At 42.6% G+C, this 19,201-nt stretch overlaps 1 protein-coding gene and 1 long non-coding RNA gene across 2 annotated transcripts; one reads left to right on the top strand and one right to left on the bottom strand.

Moving 5' to 3' along the window:
• Positions 1 to 1,298: 1,298 nt before the first annotated feature.
• On the top strand, positions 1,299 to 14,474 carry dnajc5ga (DnaJ (Hsp40) homolog, subfamily C, member 5 gamma a). Its single transcript, XM_079356778.1, has 7 exons — positions 1,299 to 1,513; positions 7,581 to 7,708; positions 8,615 to 8,828; positions 9,901 to 10,057; positions 12,200 to 12,378; positions 13,625 to 13,658; positions 14,247 to 14,474. Exons 2-5 carry the CDS (start codon positions 7,590 to 7,592, stop codon positions 12,373 to 12,375), a joined length of 666 nt encoding a protein of 221 aa, XP_079212904.1. The 5' UTR covers positions 1,299 to 1,513; positions 7,581 to 7,589; the 3' UTR covers positions 12,376 to 12,378; positions 13,625 to 13,658; positions 14,247 to 14,474.
• On the bottom strand, positions 10,105 to 12,193 carry LOC306832302. Its single transcript, XR_013780209.1, has 2 exons — positions 11,067 to 12,193; positions 10,105 to 10,205 (listed from the first exon to the last, which is right to left on the bottom strand). It is a non-coding gene; the product is annotated as an uncharacterized lncRNA (long non-coding RNA).
• Positions 14,475 to 19,201: the final 4,727 nt, after the last annotated feature.

Here is a 19,201-nt window from a genome sequence, read left to right as displayed (position 1 = left end):
ATTCTCACACTTCTGAAAAGTTGAAGCTCATGTCTTTTAAGCTGCTGAACTTTTAGAACATTTCCATTTCTGTTGGTCTCAAATATTTATCATCACAGTTGTGCAAACCTTTAAGCACTAAAATTGCACCAGCCTTCAAAATGCAACACCCTGATCTATAGTAAGTCACTCAGAGAAAACTGCAGCCCGGCGTTCACACTGCAAGCCTTAAAGGAGCAATGTGTAGCTCTGACACCTAGTGTTTACAATGGGTACTGCAGCCCAAATTCAAAACATTGGCGAGCGACGTCTCCCCCTTCCCTCCTCCCTAGAAGCGAAGCACGTGTAGGCTGCCATGTTTTGGACACAGAAGCTTCAGTGGTGCTCGTTGCAAAAAAGCCGAGTTCACTTGCCCACTTCCGCCCCTGCAACACCTGTTGGTTTGCAGTTTGCCTGGCAAACCGAGGGACGTCCAAAATGGCTGTGTGGGGGGTGCCTTAACACCGCCTACCCTCACAGAAAAACGTCAAGGTTAGATTCCTTTCGGATTCTGATTCTCTGCATTTCTTAACAGCTGCTTATCCGCGCTGCCATATGGAAGAGTGTCAGGGCCAGGTCTGTGAATACAATCAAACCGTCAGGAATAAAATATATCAAGAATACAGTCAAAATAGGATTTCAATGTAATGGTCAACATTACATTACAGTTTTTTCCCCTCAACATTTCTTTTTTTTTTTTTTTTTTGCATGGGCTTTTTTAATCCCTCAAACTGAAATTGAGTCTCATGTGAGACATGCTATACACACATTAGCTGAAATACAAACGTGCAAAAATAAGATCCATAAGTGCTAATGGAGAGATTTCAGAGCAAGGGGATAGCATTAAAGCACAGTTGGTGGTTTCAGTGCCTTGCCAAAGGGCCTCTCTGCAGTGTGCAGGAAGTGAACTGGCACCTCTCCAGCTTCAAGACCAATTTTCAGACTTGGTTCAAAACATTTCTACATTTGTACTTTCTATTTGATCACAGATTTCTACTTTATTCTCGACATGATTCCATTTCTCATCGCTTTGACCTATACATAAAGTATTTCAGTTTTTCTTTTTTCAATATTTTTAATTTGCATTAAGTGCAAAAACTTCCTCCACTCTTTATTTATTTGTCTGGCCATAGTCCTCTTCCATACTGTTATTGAATCTTAAAACAAATAAAATAATAATAATTAAACCAACTTATTATTAGCTTAAGTGTTTGAAAGGCGGATTTTGGACCAACCCTTGAAAGCATCATCCTTTCAGTCTTCATTTCCTGGAAGGAGGAACTCAGCCAATCACGGCGCATGTCCTCTGAAGGAGCGAGACCGTTACCCGAAGAAGAAGAAGAAGAAGAAGAAGCGACCCGGTGGCTACAACAGGCAGCCGATGCTTTAGACCGGAGCTGGGACGACTTTAACTTGAGATTTAAGGCATTAAACCGGATGCCTCTATGATCCAACTAACCTTACGGCGATACATACAGAGCTCAGTTTACACAAGGTAAGCCGTTTTTGGTGCTCTTTAATCAGTTAGCTCGAGGTAAGCTAACGGTTAACGGTTGTCATGGTCACGCACGCCGAACTCCATTCAGAAATCTGTCAATTTAAGCCTCACCATTTCGCCAACAAATGGAGCATAAACCACTTTAATCAGAAACGTTATAATGATTAAAAATAAACCAAGAAGACTTAAATATTCTCTTTTAATTTAGACGTGTGAAAATACCATAAAGAGAAGGTTTCTGTTGGTGTAACAAAGAAAAATGAAGGGCGGTGGCAACGAGCTGTGAATGTGTATTACTGGGAATATGTTCTGCTGAAATTTATACTTTACCATTTTTTTGTGTGTGTGTGTAAGCCGAATTATAGTTTAGGTACAGATGAATCTTAATCTTTTCATTCGTTTTGTAAATTATACACGTATGGTTTAGATAAAGACATTTTATTTAATTTTTAACTTATTTTTGGTTGATGTTTTGTCTTCACGATACTTACAGGTTCAGGGCCACGTCTGATCTGCGTTCAGCCTAAATGTCTCTGACATAGTTACACTTTTTTTTTTTTTAAATGCTGTCTCGGATTAAATAATACTCTTTTTTTGTTATTGGTGAGATGTGACACGGGTCAGCTGACACCAGGGCCATCATGCAGATTAAGAAAGCGACATTTAAAATCAAAGAGGAGAAGAAGCCACGTTGGTTCCTTTTTTTTTTACTCTAACATTTAGTTATGAATGAGAGACTGCTGAATAGAAAGTATTACTCCATGTGCAGGGAGATTAGCAGAGGATTAAGAGCTCCACAAGGACAAACAGACGATAATCATCACGCGTCACTCCTCCTCCAAACACACCGGCACTTTCTTACGGAGGGGGATCAGGACCAGAGGGGAATAAAACAATGACAGGACGAAGATTTGTCTTTCATATGCACTTAAAGAAAAATGGCCACGATTAGGATACTGTCAAAAATATCAAGAGGAAAAAAACCTGTCGAATTATTTTTGGAGGATTTACTGAAATCATCAGCACTTTTCAGTCCAACCTCAAAGAAATAAATCCATGCACTTCTCACTCTGCTCTCATCTTTCAACTGGAAAGAAAATCCTGCTGAGCACTGAACTCATGAAGTCGAAGTAGTAAGTCGAAAAAAATGTCGAGAATGTTTAAGTACAATTAAGAGAGTCGGTTAAACTGTTGAGAGTAAATTAGAAATAAATAGAAAAATCTAAATTTCAAGAAAAAAGTCGAAATACAATTTTGTGAAATTCTTGACATTTCTACATTTTGATGGTAGTGAATAATGAAAATAAATCTTCTTCCTCAGTTTTTATTTCTCATGGTTTGCCCTTATAATAATGTTGTAACTTAATGTCACTTAACTGCTGAAACTTTGTACAAAAGTTCACTTCATCCTCAACATCTCATTGGTCTAAATCCGGCTCCTCTCTCACAGGTGATTAATGTGTTAACACCCAAATCTCATGAAGACTTGTTGACTGTTTAGCCCTGAACTCAGGCTCTCAGGTCAGGATTGTTTGGCTTGTGCTGACTCACACAAGTTCAGCCGACCAGCTACGATCAGAGGTGTTTAAAGGCTCCTCTGGAAGGTCGCTCACAAAGCAGAAGGACGATGTAAGGCGGATAGAACTAACTGATTTGATATTGCATCCATTTGAAATGTGTTTCAACACCAGAAAGGAGACATTTAACTTGCTTTTGTTCCACCTTGCAGTCGGTGAACTTTCACAGCATGCATCCAAGACCCTTGGTTTAGGATCCAGTCTGCCTTCAGGGAGGTCTGCCTGCGAGGCTCGACTCAGGACAAAATGTAATTGAATTAAATATTTAGAAGAAAATGAAAACTGGACAACAGACTGAGCCACATGACGTCTCACATTCTTGATTATTGGTCTAATAAATATTTGTGGCATCGTACCTGCCGCCTCAGTCGCCCGAGCCCTGAGTTCAAGCAGAGCTCACGGTCACAGCTGAATGCTCAGCACCTTGCACTCGCTAATTATAGCACAGCCTTCATTATTTTTCACGTTCGTTGTTATGTAACAAACACATCCTCCTCATCTACGCGTATTGTTCTGAAACAGACGTGTACAATTGAATGAAGTGACGAATGTGTCTGTGCTGCTTTTAAATCACATCTTCTTCTTCTTCTTACTTGAGGAAAGAAGATTTGTGCGCTCGCTGTAACGTGATGTTTTGCTTCCTGTTACTGTATTTATTCACACTTCAACATTAAGCTTGCTTGTGGGGGCCAGACGGGACCGTGTGGTCACATATGGAGGTGACTCTGAGACGCTGGAGCTCGCTGTCCGGCCTTCCCAACGTGTCTTCTTGGGACCAATCGGGTGAAGGAAGGTTCCCACTTCACAACCCCGATGAGGGTCCGGGCTCTTACTGACATCAGCCTACACGGTTGAGTCGGGGGTCCAGACGGGACCATGTGGCGTTGTCGCTACATGGAGCTTGCATCAACACAGCCTGGGTCTGTTGAACGGACGATGCTATTTTGGTTGCGGTGACGACTGAGAGGCCATAGGGTAGGTTATGTAATTTATCAGAAGGACATAGAGGCAGAATTGGGATGAGGGATGTCTCCACTGAGAGAGTTTATCCCTCCATTATCGCATAAATTTCAAATTCTAAATGCTAAAAGTGATATTCAAGACATTTCCTTAGAAATGTGGAAGTGTCTTCTACTTTTGTACGACATAAATCTTATTCTCTGATAATCTCAATCCAAAGGAAATCCTCTTGAGGGAACCACAACAGTGCAAACGTAACGACTCCTCTGCTTCAGACGAGCGATCGAGCCGGAGTCTCAATCTGCACGATGATAAGAGGAGATGGACGTTATTGTCCCCACATGCAAAGTTGTCTAGGACTTGGTCCTGCAGTAACAAGAGAACTTAAAAAGTACATAAGAGATCATTCAACATATTGAACGCCAGCTTGGCGTTATCACCTCTACTTCAGAGTATCAATGGACATCCGCCGGGGACGTAACGATTCGCTCAACGCACGATACGATTCTCTCACGATTTCTTTCACAAAGTGAGACTGAAGACGGATGACGAGATCACATTTTCATAAAAACACTCATAGCACCTCGTAAGCTCTTTGGCCAGTCGACACCTACTGTTGTACATGTTTAAAGCGGTTCAGCGTGGTCGGAGGGACCCCGGATCTTCCTCCCTGAGAGGGAAAATAATTAATTTAGAGCAAACGTTTATTTATGTTCAAATGCTCGCCTGTTGATGTCGTATTTAACCGTCTTAAGACTCGGCTGTGTTAAAGGTCTCCAAACTAATACTCATAATGACACGCTAAACTGTCACATGTGACACGTTTAATACGATTGAGTTGAGCTGCATTTCAGCCTCAGATTTGAGTCTTAAAGAGGGTTTTTTTTTGTTTTTTTTTCCCTGTAAGGACCTTTGGGTTACTTCTCTGATGTGATGGCATGTCACTCGCCTTTGAGAGCTGCTGTTGTTATTTTTAAGCATAAAGGAGATATTTTCGGATGATCCGTGTTGGAGTGTAGACGAGCAGCCTCTTGTCTAAAGAAATGAAAAGCTTGTCGTAGCGACACAAACGAGTTGTGCTCTAATAATAGCCTCACAAAAATGTTAATTCCACAGCTTCTTAAATCAATTCTGTAAACACAAAAGAAATACAAACAGGTTTTATTGTGTTTTATTGTCTTGATTAAAACCGTATTGCTAATACAAATAACAAGAATCTTTAAATTGGGTCATGTTGATTGGAGCAAATTGATTCTGCCACCAATCGTTTCACAAGACGATTCTGGGGCTGACGGGGAATCATGGGAGTTCTCCCTGCTCTTTCTTTCAGTTTCTCTTTACCTTTATTGGGTTACCATGTTAGCACATGAAATGACTCCATCGGACTCAGGATTTACTAAGAAGCTGCGATTTAATGATTCATAAACGATCTATTTGATCAACCTGTCAGTCATTTCATAAATGGCTAAAAACACCGTCACAGTTTTTCAAATTCCCCAAATCGAGCCGCTTGTCCTCCCTCGTTTTCTGCTCTCGGCTGACAGCCTGCTGCTGCTGCTGAGCGGTTGCTAAACTTAGATGTGCACTTGATAAAAGTTGGAGCACAAAGGAGTCACAGAGAAGAGTTTGGAAAGGCAGACAAAAGACTCATCTGTGTGTGTGTGTGTGTGTGTGTGTGTGTGTGTGTGTGAAGATGAAGCGTCTGCTCGGAGGCTTCATGTTAGCGTGCATGCACACATCTTTACAGGCAGCTTTTAAAGCGTGCCTGACAAACGGCCGCAGTTCATTTACCTAATAGATCCTGCTTTGTTGACGACCCGATCGATGGCTCCGGGTGGTGCTGCTGCAGGAGGACGGGGGGGGGGGGGGGGGGGGGTCTGTTTGATCGCTGCAGCAGCAGACCGGTGGTCTTGGAAGGTTTACGTAAAGGGCGAAGTCGTGCCTGCGGGCCGAGCTGCTCTCTCCTGCCAGACTGCACTCGGGGTTTGTGCAGCAGACACTCGGAGAGTCTTGGAGTGTTTACATCAGGTTTCTTGGCTTGAGCTCGGGCGCCATCTGGGCCTGCAGTGTTTCCATCATTGAGAAGGAAGACTGGCCTTTCAGTGTTTGCCTTTTCAAGCTTTAATCACATCAAAACCCCGACTGCATTTTTATTTAGTTATTTGCCTTTAATGCATTATTTTAGGATTACACAGCCTGCAGAGGGGTATAAATCTCACTGGGGTTAAAGTTCATCTCTAACTAATTCCTATATAATATCTGAGTGGCAGTCTTTTATGGAGTAAACGGCTGCTCCTTGTTTCAGTTTTATAAAGAAGAGGAGAGCTACAGGTGAGATGGATTCAGCTGGGGAGAGCAGCGCTGTGTTTGTGTGTGTGCAGCTCGCGCCTCGCCTCGCTCGCTGCCGAAAACGCTCTCTCCTCCATTGGGAAAAATCGGAGAGAGAAAAATGCCAGGTGGACGCAGACGCTTTGGTCTGTTGATTTTTCTCCAACATCTTCATTTGAACGCTGGAGTGAAAGTGCTTCATAGGAGCGTTTAGTGCTGGTTCAAGGCGGCTGTGAAGTTCTGCCTGCGATGTGTCTGCACACGCAGGTGTCATACTATCATAAGTATAAGTGGGATGTGTTTGTGTGTCGGGCAGTTCAGCCAGTCTGACCAGCAGCACACTGACCTCCACTCATATGGTCACGGGCGGGTAATCTCTGAGATCAGCACAATGTAATCTTCTTTCATCAGTGACCCTCACAGCATTGTTTGTGCCGCTGAGTAACAGTGTGTCTGTGAGAGTTTGGACTGTGGTCCTGCTTTAGCAGAAATACACAAAGAGCAGACACTTACTGCGACAAAACACCTCCAGGAAGGAAATCATGTGGATTTGTAAACCCAAAGATCTCCAGCTCATTTCCCTCCCTTCCTTCATTCATCCATCTGCTCATAGAAAACAGGTGGAGTCGATGCACCGAACCAGCTGCAGCAATCTGCTGTGCAGGATGACTAGAACGCATTCACTGATAGTAATAGAAATACATACTATATATTTTCCATGATAGTCGGGTCACATATTTATGCAATTATCATTTAAATGCCAAATATTTGCAATATGTATTTTAAAAAAAAATAAAAAATTTAGGTCTAAATTTTGGAGTGATGTTTAAAAAAAAAACTCTTTGGACTTGTGTGGAGTATATTTTTTTTACCCTCGAGGAATCAATGCACTAACCTGAAGACAACTTAGGGCACACTTACGCAATCCTTAGCGTGCCCAACACGCACATTTGACCCGCAGAGTCCAATCCGTTCGACGAGTGCGTCCCGATCCGTGCTTAAGCATGGTGCACTCCCTCGGCCTTCAGCACGGTGAAGTTCGAGTATAATGCATCGCAGCCTCGAGTGTTACCACTGAAAATAAGCCACAAAGATCTGAACATCTGCTCTTACATCGTGATCCTTCAACAGCCTTTAAAAACATGTTTGTGTATTTCTTTATGTATGACAAAGTTATTTCGCTCCTCTCTTCATATCAGAGGTGAGCCATGGCTGAACCGAACCCCTCCCGTCCCCAGAGGAAGATGTCCACAGCTGGGGAGAGTGTGTACAAGGTGCTAGGGCTGGAGAAAGGAGCCACAGCTGAGGACATCAAGAAAGCGTACCGGTGAGCAGTCTGCACATTCATTAATCAGAGTTATTACCCCAATTAAGCCGCCTCAGCTGTCTCTTTACAAAGGATTAGTTTCTCCACAGTGGGCAGGCTGAACACATTGTAATCATTACTTTTGGGTATTTCTGAAATCCATTGCGAAAACGTCTGTAATCCTGTCCTTAATTACGTTGACAAATTCCCCTTTAAATAACCGATGACTCGAGTGCTTTTTGTCCGGATCGCTCCGTTCGTCGTGTGAAAGAGGACACGAGCTCACAAAACACAACGTGTTGTTCAACCACTCGTACTTTGTTTCCTTGTCTCGTTCATATTTTTAAATAATCCATCAAAGTGGAAAGTCTCCTTCTAAGACGGTAATATTTCAGTGCCGTGTGCAGGCGTTCCATCTCCGTGCCCGGGCCCCGCTCGGTGAAGCTCAGGTGCAGCTGGACTCTCGGGTTTCCCCGATCGCAGAACTACAAGATCCCGCAGGATTAAACTATCTTACCGTGAAGCCTGTTGTGACATCACGTGGATACATATGATGAGGCTTCAGTGTAGTGTGTTTTTATTTTGAAATTCCTCCGATGCTCTGTGCGTACTTCCTGTACGGGGTCGATCCGCTCTGTTGAGCTCGATGCGTGTTCGCTCTGTCATAAAAAGACACGGGGCGACAGACCGTGGCGTGCGTTAACACTCGAGGCGGGGTGATTGACTCCGTAGTTTGCGGCGCTAATGAAAGCGGGCTCACGCGGATCCTGTGGAAACTGCGGGTTAGGGTAACGGTTAGATATTTCCTCTTCGTTCACAAATTGAAAGTTAGGTTATCTTAAAAAAACTAAAATCTCAAACTGACTCCGCCCTTCTTGGCCTGGACGGATTTTAACCTCTTTTATGTGATGTCTTCTGTGTGCTCAGGAAACTAGCGCTGAAGTATCACCCAGACAAGAACCCCGAAAACCCGGAGGCAGCGGAGAAGTTCAAGGAGATCAACAACGCCAACTCCATCTTGAACGATGAGACCAAGAGGAAGATCTACGACGAGTACGGCTCCATGGGCCTCTACGTGTCCGAGCAGTTCGGAGAGGAGAGCGTCAAATACTACTTCCTCATGTCCAAATGGTGGTTCAAGGTGGGTGCTCCGCGTTGCTCTCAGTCAAATGATTTTAAAGACGATTTTTAAAAAACATAATATCGCTGATGTTTGATCTCCTCGCTCACAAACTCCAGTTCAACCTGTAAAATACTTCTTCTGAAAGGCTAATTCCAAACAGAAGTGTGTGAAAGAAGAGGAAGATGAAAACACGAATTCTCTCGTCTCTATGATAAACCTTCTCAAGTCGTCCATTATTCAGGGAAGAGATCAGACGTCAAAAACAGTCGTCAATATGGCTGGGAATCTTTGCGTGTGTCACGATTTCCGGTTGATTCTTGGGATCACGATTCAATTCAGAATTCACAACGACTCATGATTCACGACGTCTATTTTTGAATGAGTAAAAAAACTTCAGGATCTCGTCCAGTCGTCTGTGAGACGGGCTGAATTTCTGCTCCATTTGGAGTCCTGCTGAGAGAACCCATTTAGAGCTGATGAGACGCAGGCGTGCTTCTACCTTTTTTAAGAATAACGCATGAACATAAGTGCAAGGGAAATTTTAATTTACACTTAAATCCTAAAGTTTTAAGCGATATAGTGTTTCAGTTTTAGGCTCTCTATCTGACACAGAGGCTGAGATTTTAAATAAACTTCCAAACTCCTTTTTTTCTGAAAACCCTGACGTTAGATTTCAAACGTTACTTCGGTTTTAGAGGGCGTTCATCCTTAGGTTGAAATAAGTTAAAGAGCTAACATCAGCACTTAGCAATGTGTGACTGATTAGTCATCTATTTAGAGTCTCAGAAGAGAAGAATTTCTATTTTTATCCCCACCTCGAGTTGTCATTTTCTGACTGCCAATGAGTCAGACTAGCTGCTTTTGATTTGGCATATTCTCGCTCTTATCCTGCGTCACAAACTTTTATTTTTGTTGTAAATAACAAACTCTCCGTCAAGTTGTTATCAGATGTAGCTTGAATATGTGTGTGACTCCTCGGTGTGCTGCGACATTCAACTGTTCCTAAGTTAGGATCAAAGGAAAAGTTCCTGATGTCTGAGTGCTCCAGGTTTTAAAACAGCGGTCTTTGTTTTCTTCTTAATCCCCGCAGGGCATGGTTCTGTGCTGCACGCTGTTCACCTGCTGCTGCTGTTGCTGCTGCTGTTGTTTTTGCTGTGGGAAATGTAAACCACCAGACGATGACGAAAACTACCAGTACGTGGACCCTGAAGACCTGGAGGCCCAAATCAAAGCAGAGCAGGACGGAGGTGAGACGCTGTTTAACGCTGTCGTGCTTTTAATACAAAATGCAGACAATTTTCACTTTAACAGACGCCTTAATATTTTAGCTGATATTGTTTTTCTCATCTTTAAGTTTTATATATTATATATTATATTCTCTTCTTCTTCAACTAGCTTACCGTAAATTCCGGACTATAAGCCGCTACTTTTTTCTCACACTTCGAGCACTGCGGCTTCTACTCCGGTGCGGCTAATGCATGGATTTTTTATGGGGGACAATGAGCTTCTGCCGCAAAAACATTTGACTTCGTCACGTCGGATCTTAATATCAGTCATTTTGCGCTTCATGCACGCACCCTCATGATGGAAAACACACGGAGAAATACATATGATGCAGCTTTCAAGTTAAAGGCGATCGACCTGGCTGTCAAAGAAGCTAACAGAACTGCTGCACGTTAAGATGACACTGACAGCGACAACAGAGACTGAGGAAGTGAGTAATGAAGTCATTCTGAGGCAGTGAATGGATGGACTTTTTCTTGTGAAATATATTACGGTCATCTTTTTCATCAGCCGTGTTACAGACACCGTCGGCTAGGCTTCGTATTGTAACGGTTCATGTTGTAAAGTCAGTAGTTGATAATGTGTTCATAATTCCGATTATGTGGAGAGTCAGTGAATGCACCAGCGAGAACGTGTTGAGTGGCTGTATGAGAGAACGCTGGGGGAGAGAGTTGGATTGTTACGGCAAGTTATGTGTTGCTCTCGGCTGTAAACGGCGTGGTCACGGCCGACAGTGATCGGGTTATTAAAAGTTATTATTTGAACGCTCTCGTCGTCCTTTAACGTCCGTACGGACGCTACAGTATTTGCGGATGTTACCGGTAGCCTACGTCTGTGTAAATAGCTCTTGTTATAGCGTGGACACCTGCGGCTTATAATCAAGTGCGGCTTATATATGTACAAATACATTTATTTACTTATTTTTAGCCGGTGCGGCTTATATCCAGGTGCGCTCAATAGTACGGAATTTACGGTAAATAATTCTCAGAGCTCCTCTTCAACATGTGTGTGAAGTGTGTTGTTGTAAATCCACTCTGATCCTGTATTTGATCATGTCTATAAACCCCTCTATTTCAGCCCTGCTCAGAACAGGCTGTTTCTGTGTCTGTAGCTTTAAATATGTAAATGAGCTGTGTCTGACCACGCCCCCTCTCTGGAAGGGCTCGGGTGTACTCGCTGCTTTCTGGCTCCGTGTCCTATTGTTTACGGTGAGAAGGCAGACTCAGAGGACAGAACAAACACCTAGCTGTGGGAGGGTCACCCATCTGGGGGAGGGGCTACTGCCCTTTGTGATGTCACGAAGGGGAAAAATCTCCAAACGGCCTGTTTGAGCACACATTTTCTAAAAAGTGGAGCAGGCAGAAGACGGAGAGGATGGACTTTTTTTCCCTCGTTGTAAGGTCTTTAGACGGACTAGAGACTCACGTTAGAGGAACAAACAAGTAAAAGATGATCAGACATGTGACCTTTAAATCACATTTTAACTGTCTTGTCTTTGAGCCATTTTAGCATTCTTTTAAAAAATTATAGATGTGAGCTAAATAGATTGAGGAGAAAATCCTTGCTCAAGCTGAAACTGCTAAACCATCTCACTGCTGGAGGGATTCCCAGTCTTTCCACAGCCTACGTACGAGAGACGCATCGCTTCAACATCGGTGTCGGCCTCGTCGACAGACATCTGCACATCAGCAGATCATGTGGCGTGAACTGATGTCAGTCGCCGAGGTTTATTTGTTTGGCAGAATGAGTTTAATGCTGACATCTAGAACACCTAATGAGTGATTCAGATTAGTGATTTTACTGGGCAGATGATGAAGTCTGATCTTTTTGATCGTGACCATTTTTTATTGAGAACGACATAAATGTGGGTTTGTGTTTCCTTTTTTAATGGCTGATGGAGAATGAGGTGGATGTTTATGAATTATAAACTGAATGTTATTTCTTATTTTGTCACTCGTATTAACTGGATTTTAGTCTAGAAAAGTTGCAGCAGCTCGACTAACTTCCTGACTTAAACCGCATTTTGTAGAAAAATCAAACTGTGAGGGTGAATTCAACACGCTCTCACGCTGCAGCATCCGTGTGTTCATACTCCAATCCTACAGGTTTCACAGTAATCATAGGCCAGCCTGCGTCTAATCCAGATCCAGAAAGCCCAAAGGGACAGAGTCAGCCCATCCCCCTGCCCATGCCCATGCCGCCACCTGAGCCTCAGTCGCCGACCTCGGCCAATGCGGCGGGGGAAGAGAACCCCGGGGAGACTTTACCGGAGTCGAAATGACTCGTAAGAGCCGCCCTGGTCTCGTTTTCTGTGTCACATCATGCCATCGTGTTTTTTTTTTTTGTGTCTTGTGTGAGAAGTTGTCTTCGTCTCGCGTCAGCTGCTTCTCCTTTCATCCATAACAAACCGCCTGTGCTGTCTAACCTCCGCCGTCGTTCACATCATCCACGTCTGTCCTCCACCTGCATGTTTGTTTGTTTTATCATCGTCACATTAATGCTTGAAATACTGTCTGGAAAGATGGCCGACCGAATGATGAATATGTCTGACATTGTTGTCGTTGTGTTTTCTGTTGCATCACATTTTAAAATCCTACCCTGAGTGGAGACACGTTCAGATGTCAGGAGCTTAAATCAGTTTCATTCCTGCAGCATTTGATAAATTGTCAGTAAATAATGAAGCTGCAGCTCTGCAAGAAATGCATTTTTTTTTTTTTTTTGGTCAGCTTTTCATGAATTGAAGAATTGGCTTGAATGAGTTGATGAGCATCGTAGTGATTTTATCAATACAATGTTTTTTGTATGTTATTTTTTTTATTTACTTGAGTTTTTAACGAGGACTCAGCTCGTCACCTTCAGACATTTTGCATCTTTTCATAGCGCTATTCCACAACAGAGCCATTACAGATCTCCGCTGTCTTTATGCTGAGAGCACAGCTGGAGCTCCACATGCACGCTCAAACATGCACACACACACACTCTCAAACATGCACACACACACACACTCAAACATGCACACACACACAGCACTGTTCTCCTCAGACCCTCTCGCCCCTGTAACGCCTCTGTTGGCACGTCCTCTTCTCTTTACGCCTCAGTGACGTTCATGTTGAGGCTGAATGTCAGGCACGTCAAGGCAGCAGTCTGAGTAGCCTTAGAGTCACGGAAAACATTTTTCTTTTGTAGCTTTTTGTTACAGCTGTGAGTCTTAATCGGTAGTGAAAAAGATCCTGTAGTGCACCTGTTGTCATGGTGATCACACTAACAATTCAGCTTCCCTTTAATGCAAAAAGCTAATAGTGACAACAACCCTTTCTTAATGTTTCATTTGTGTTGATCATTAAATTGTTTGTTTGTTTTTTAATCTGAATCCTTTTTCATGACTTGACCCGTGTTGTTTGAACTTCTCACTTTTTTTAAGAGTTTGTGTGTTCTGATCCGAGTTCTTGTTGTCCACATTAATAGAGGATGTGCATTGATGTTAATATGACAAAGAGGTAATAACCCCTTTTTGTTTCCTCCTATCACAGGAAGGCGAGGATGAGGCTCAGCTAACAGAAGCAGGTTTGTTCTGGCCTCTTTTCCTCATGTCCATATGGATGATAAGGGCCTGTGTCCAACTCACGTTTTTTTTATGATTGCCAGCTTTTTTTTTTTTTTTTCAGTTCTTCCCACTGAGGTGAGAACGTTTGCAGCAGCTCGGAGAAAAGGCGCAGCATCCTTTTTACATGCACTTCACCGATTTATTTATTTTTTTTTTTTGCGCGGCCGCTCCGGTTGCTTCGGCGTGTTTGTTCTCTCCTACCGATCGTGTCGTGTAGCCACATCGTCCTTACTCTCGGTCTGATCGGAGCCGTGATTATTAATAAGGTTGTCATCTCGGCTCCTCCGTTTGATGCTCATAAAGAGAGAAGAAAATCTAAGATGCAAAACATACAGTTAAAAACATCCGAGCAGTGTCGGCCGTACAGCGTGTGGTCGTCTCTGTGCTCCCCGCGCACACAGCCAGAGAGGAAAACAACGTTTGGGTGGACACAGGCTCAAAAGTATATCATGAGTGTAACTCTGCTCATCATCAGATAAGAGTTCAATGCGTCTCTTTAATCTCACTCTGACCTCTCTCCTCCTCCTTCTCCTCCTCCTCCTCCTCAGTCTGTCGCGCTCCTGTTATGATCCAGCCACATTCGACTGCTGCTCGCGACACAGAGACCAACCAGCCCAACGCCACCAGCCAGCCCGGGCCAACACCTCAGTCGTGACCCCTCATTACCTGACCCCACCCACTGGACAACGCCTGACAGGTGGACACTCAGAGGCTCTCGGTCTCCCTCCAAGGAACTCGATTTTAATGGAGGAGAATAAACGAAGACGAGAACACTATCTCTGTTTTTTGTTCTTGTTGTTGTTGTTGTTGTTTCGCCGTCCTCCTTTTGAGTCCTGTCTTCTTCCATCTACTTAAGCCGAGCCCGGGCTGGATGTGATCTTGCTAGCCGTTCAGCCTTCCAGAGCTAGTATGGCAACATGCCCGAACTGACCTCACTAATCTGTTCCTGTCATCCCATTACAAAGAGTGAGGATGTGACACTTTGCAGGAAGATGGCAAAAAAAGACGGAGACGCGAGGGTGAAGGACGGACTTCCCTGAAACGTTGTCCAGATCAGGGCTCGTTTGCTTTCTCTCATGTGGTCATCAACAGGAGCACTTTTTTTTTTTTTTTTTTTTTTTTTTTTTTTAATATTTCTCCTTCCTAACCTCTTGAGGAGAAAAAACAAACAAACACGGGTTTGTTACTGGAGAGTGGATTTGGATTACAGCTTGTTATGTGGACTCTTCATCAGACGCCAGCAGCACCACTTCCTGTGTTTTGGATGTTTTTTCTTCTTTAGTCCTGTTTAAGAAAAAAAAAAAAAAAGTTCTTCTAAACGTCTACCCTCAAATGAGCTCCTGCTGCCGAGTGATGGGGTGACAAACGATCATCTTCCAAGGAGGACAAGCTTCACTTTGCATTTCCTGAGGACGCGCTGACGTGAAGCGGAACAGACGAGATAGACTCACAGACTCACAAAAATCAAAGTTTGATGTCTGAGCCAAAACCCGGAGCTGCAAAAGTCGAGGCGAACCCCCTCCCCACCGTGCATGCTTTTATTTCTCCAAAAAAAGAAAAACGCATGCCCCCTACTGTACAGCACTGGAATTACACTACAAACCACGCACCACAACACATGAAAAAAAACCTGCCTCGCCTGACCTTAAAGGCCAAGCAGACTCTGGTTACACACACACACACACACACACACACACACACACACACACAGACACACACTAAATACAGAGAAATGATACCAGCCCTTATGTCATGTGCCACCCTTTGCTAAAGAAATACAAGCCCCGGGATAATGTTGACGAAAACGTGAGTGACAGAAGCGTTGAAGTGTTTACTAGAAAATATTTTTTATTTAAAAAAATGTTGTTTGTCTGCTTTTATTACGATGTCTTTCTTGTGATGCAGTCGGGCTGTTTGGTAGACCAAAGGCAACAGCTTCATGTAGCCAGCCAACCTACGATCCCCGAGGTGAAATAGTCTCTGTAAAAGCCATTCGCTTCACCTGAGAGCCACATTTTAGTTTGTTCAAGTTGTTTGTATGATATGAATAGAGAGAGAGAGAGACATGAGGAGAAATGTATTTTAACAGGCTAACCTAGAAGTTAGCATCCCCCTGGTTCCATTGTTAAAAAGCCAATTGAATAACACAGGAAGTAAATGATTCTCATACAACTGATTAAACAAAATAATCTTTACAAATACACACCACGTTGATGTTTTATTTGTTTGTTGATGTGGAGGACCCTCAAGGCGAGAGGAGTGGAAGTGTGCAGGTAGAGGGTGTAAGGAGGGGTTTGAGGAAAGGCTATTTGGTCTAAATCAGAAATGCTTCACCTTAAAGTTGACAGACATCCAGGCACGCCGTCCACATCGTCTCCGTCTCTGGTTTCTGTCCTCGATTCTCGACTTGATGGTAACAGTGATGTGCCTTGAAAAATGAAAGTAACTGCATCTATTCAAAGTCTCGAGAAGACATTGGAGGGTCGCCTGTAGTTTGTTTGACTACACATAAACGTGACCACGAGCTGGTGAACAGAAGCTTATCGTACATGTTTGAAATATTAGCACGTTCCCTCGATGTGTCCTTGTTTTTCGTCTGCAAACCTTTTCCTGAATCTGAATCTGCGGTTTGGGTGTTTCGGCTTCATCCCCGGGATCTTTTGATGTGATTCAGCAAAACGTTTCACACTTTGGTTCTTAACAAAACACACGTTTGCTTCGTTTACAGTAGGTCCCACTCTGTGCGTGTTGACTCGAGGTTTTTGTTTTTTAGTCTTAGTCAAGTTTGGAAAACATTTAACCAACGAAGCATTCTTTTTATTTAAACAGTCACTATCATCATTTATCACTTCATAAATACAGTGGCTGAAACAGCGGGGCAGAAAAGCTCGTCACAGTCTCACATTGACCGGTGTCACTTTTTTTTTTTTTTTTTTTTTTTTTTTTTAACTCCCAACAAGTTTGTCCAAAAAGCAAAGACATTATTTATAGGCGTGAATGTGGCTGGTTGTATGTCAGCCTTGTGATTGGCTAGCGGACAGTGCACCTCTTGCTCAATGACAGCTGGAATCGCACGTCTGCTTGAGGACCTGTCTTTAAAAAAAAACAAAAAAATTAAAAGGTCTTCCTTTCGCCTCTTTTTCCTCTGCAACTTAATCCCGAGCCTAATAAACTAAATAAATTCATGTGCTCTGAAAAAGAAACAAATTAAGTCATTTTTAGCGGTTGTAAACCTGTAAAAACGTCAACCAATGTCTGCCACGAGGTACCAATCTGATGAATCAATCACACGCCTCCCTGTCTCCCTGCACATCACCAATGACAGAGGTTAAACTGTGAGTTTACTTTCCGCTGACAGAAAAGTGAGACCACGTAGTTTCTACACAATTCAAGAGATGAGCTGAGGTCGGCTTCTGGAGCAAAGGCGCTTGTGCATGTAAGTGAGGGGGCGGGGCTTTAGAGGGTGCAGACGGAGCACTGAGGGAATGCTACTTTCAAAATCATGCTAGGTTAAAAAAATAAAATAAAAATACCATCCCTGCCTTTAATGCTGTAACGGGGAGCTGCAGTGGTAATGCATGCATGTAGCTGTGTGTCGGTTAGCTTCCTCCCTTCCCTGGATCTATAAATATCCTGGTAATCCCATTAATAGCTTAGTCAACTTAGTCGGCTCCATTCCGTTGATTAGCAAATAGCTTTGCGTGTTTACTCACCAGGGACTGACCTCACTGCTGTCTACTCGCTTATCCGGAGGTTGAGAGGGGTCAAAGGGCACGGCCAGGAGGAGATAGTGAGTCAGTGTCATATTGTGGAGCTGATGAGGTGTAAAAGTGTGTTGGATTGAAAAGCCGGTGTACTGCTGACAGGATGGATATAATTAATTGGAATTACAAACAGTGTAATCTGCTGTATCAAACCTTTAGTGACAATATTTGACCACGACTTTGTCCGCAATCAACTAAAATGAGATTAGAGATATTTATTGTCGCTGTTAAAGAAGAACCAAATACTGCAGGAGCAAACCTGTAGGTGCCCAAAGGAAGACAGTGAATATAGAAAATGTGCAAATACCAAAAAGACCCAAAATATCCAACATACTAAACCTGCCAAGATACAATGTTTTGGTTAAAAAAAACTATTTATGCATTTACAAGATGTTTCATTAAGTTTTCGGCTTAGTTATTTTCCCTTTTTAGAGTCAGAGCTGACTGTATAAGGACATTAGTTCCTGAAAATGTACATTCAAAAATAATGTACATTGATTCTGGATGTTGCTTTAGGAATAATATTCATATTTTTGCAGGCAGCCTTGGTTCCAGTCTTAGCTGCAGCTCCTTTTCCTTTTCCAGAGACGCTACTTGTCAACAGGCAAGGAAGGAAACTGCTTGGGGCGCCAGGGGCCAGTAAGGGGTCCTTTGAGGGCTGACAATTTCAAACCAAAACAGTGCCCCAAAATGTGCAAATTTTGCAATGACAGTAGGAAACGTCCCTAAGGGCGCCCCATCTGACAGCGTTCACGTCTTGTTGCCCATGCATTATTGCTGTGAAAACCAAAGTTAGTCTCTTTTTGATTTCCTCCTCTATCCTTTGTGCTGTTTAAATAAAAGCAAAGCCCCCAAAAACAAATCTTATAACTGACAAACAGGAAACTACAACCCTGAAAATGAAACCCCCTAAATTCCCTCCTAAAGAACTGAACACATTCAGTGAATTCAAAACGCCCTGCTGTTCTCATGAAATAAATAAGATGCTTGAAACTTTAAAATGAAACAGCAGGTGGCGTACTTGCCTTATATATAAATCTATCATGCTGTAGTTGCACGTTTCCTATGAGCTGGGTTTGAGGCACCAGCTTTATATTAGGATCCAGTTACATATAGGCTTTCTTTTTTCCTTTTTTAATGGTGGTCTTTCATGATGAATCAACAGCACATTTTAATTATCAGTGTTGTTACTGCGTGTTTAAAAAAAACACTGAGCGCAAAGCACGTCATGGTTTTCCTTCCTATGTAATAAGTTTATTTGTATTCTTTATTTTGATTAAAATAACAGTTAAAAATAAATGACAATGAATTGAAAAAAAATAGGGGCAAAAAATCTATAGAATAAAAAGTCAATTTCAATATAACACACTTTTGACTTGTTAGAAAAGGGAAAAGTAAAAGCCTTGGCATGTCAAGTCCTTCCTCCATTCTTCACCATTAATGAAAGCAAAACCCAACAAAAATCGCTAAAACATTAACATTAAGCTGTTAATCATTTAGTTTAATTGTGTTATTGGAGCGCTACAGTAATAGCATACTTAAATACATACAACAACACACAGTTATGCTGTGCATACCAAATAATACATTTTAGCAGACAAGATAATTACATTGTGTGTAAAAGATTAAATAAAGAAAATAACATGCATAAAAAAACGTCAACTAAATATATTGGACCGATGTAGAACTGATTGATTCAATCAAAAAAGAAAACGTTTTTAAGAGTTTTGGTGGACAAA

The sequence above is a fragment of the Symphodus melops genome (genome assembly GCF_947650265.1).
Source record: "Symphodus melops genome assembly, chromosome: 1".
Classification (NCBI taxonomy): Eukaryota; Metazoa; Chordata; class Actinopteri; order Labriformes; family Labridae; genus Symphodus; species Symphodus melops.
This window is presented reverse-complemented; position numbering and strand designations above follow the sequence as displayed.

Excerpts from the sequence above, each read along its gene's own strand:
- dnajc5ga (XM_079356778.1), top strand. The coding sequence starts at position 7,590 with ATGGCTGAACCGAACCCCTCCCGTCCCCAGAGGAAGATGTCCACAGCT. Across the intron at positions 7,709-8,614 it reads GACATCAAGAAAGCGTACCG|GAAACTAGCGCTGAAGTATC; the intron begins GTGAGCAGTCTG and ends CTGTGTGCTCAG. Across the intron at positions 10,058-12,199 it reads CAAAGCAGAGCAGGACGGAG|GTTTCACAGTAATCATAGGC; the intron begins GTGAGACGCTGT and ends CCAATCCTACAG.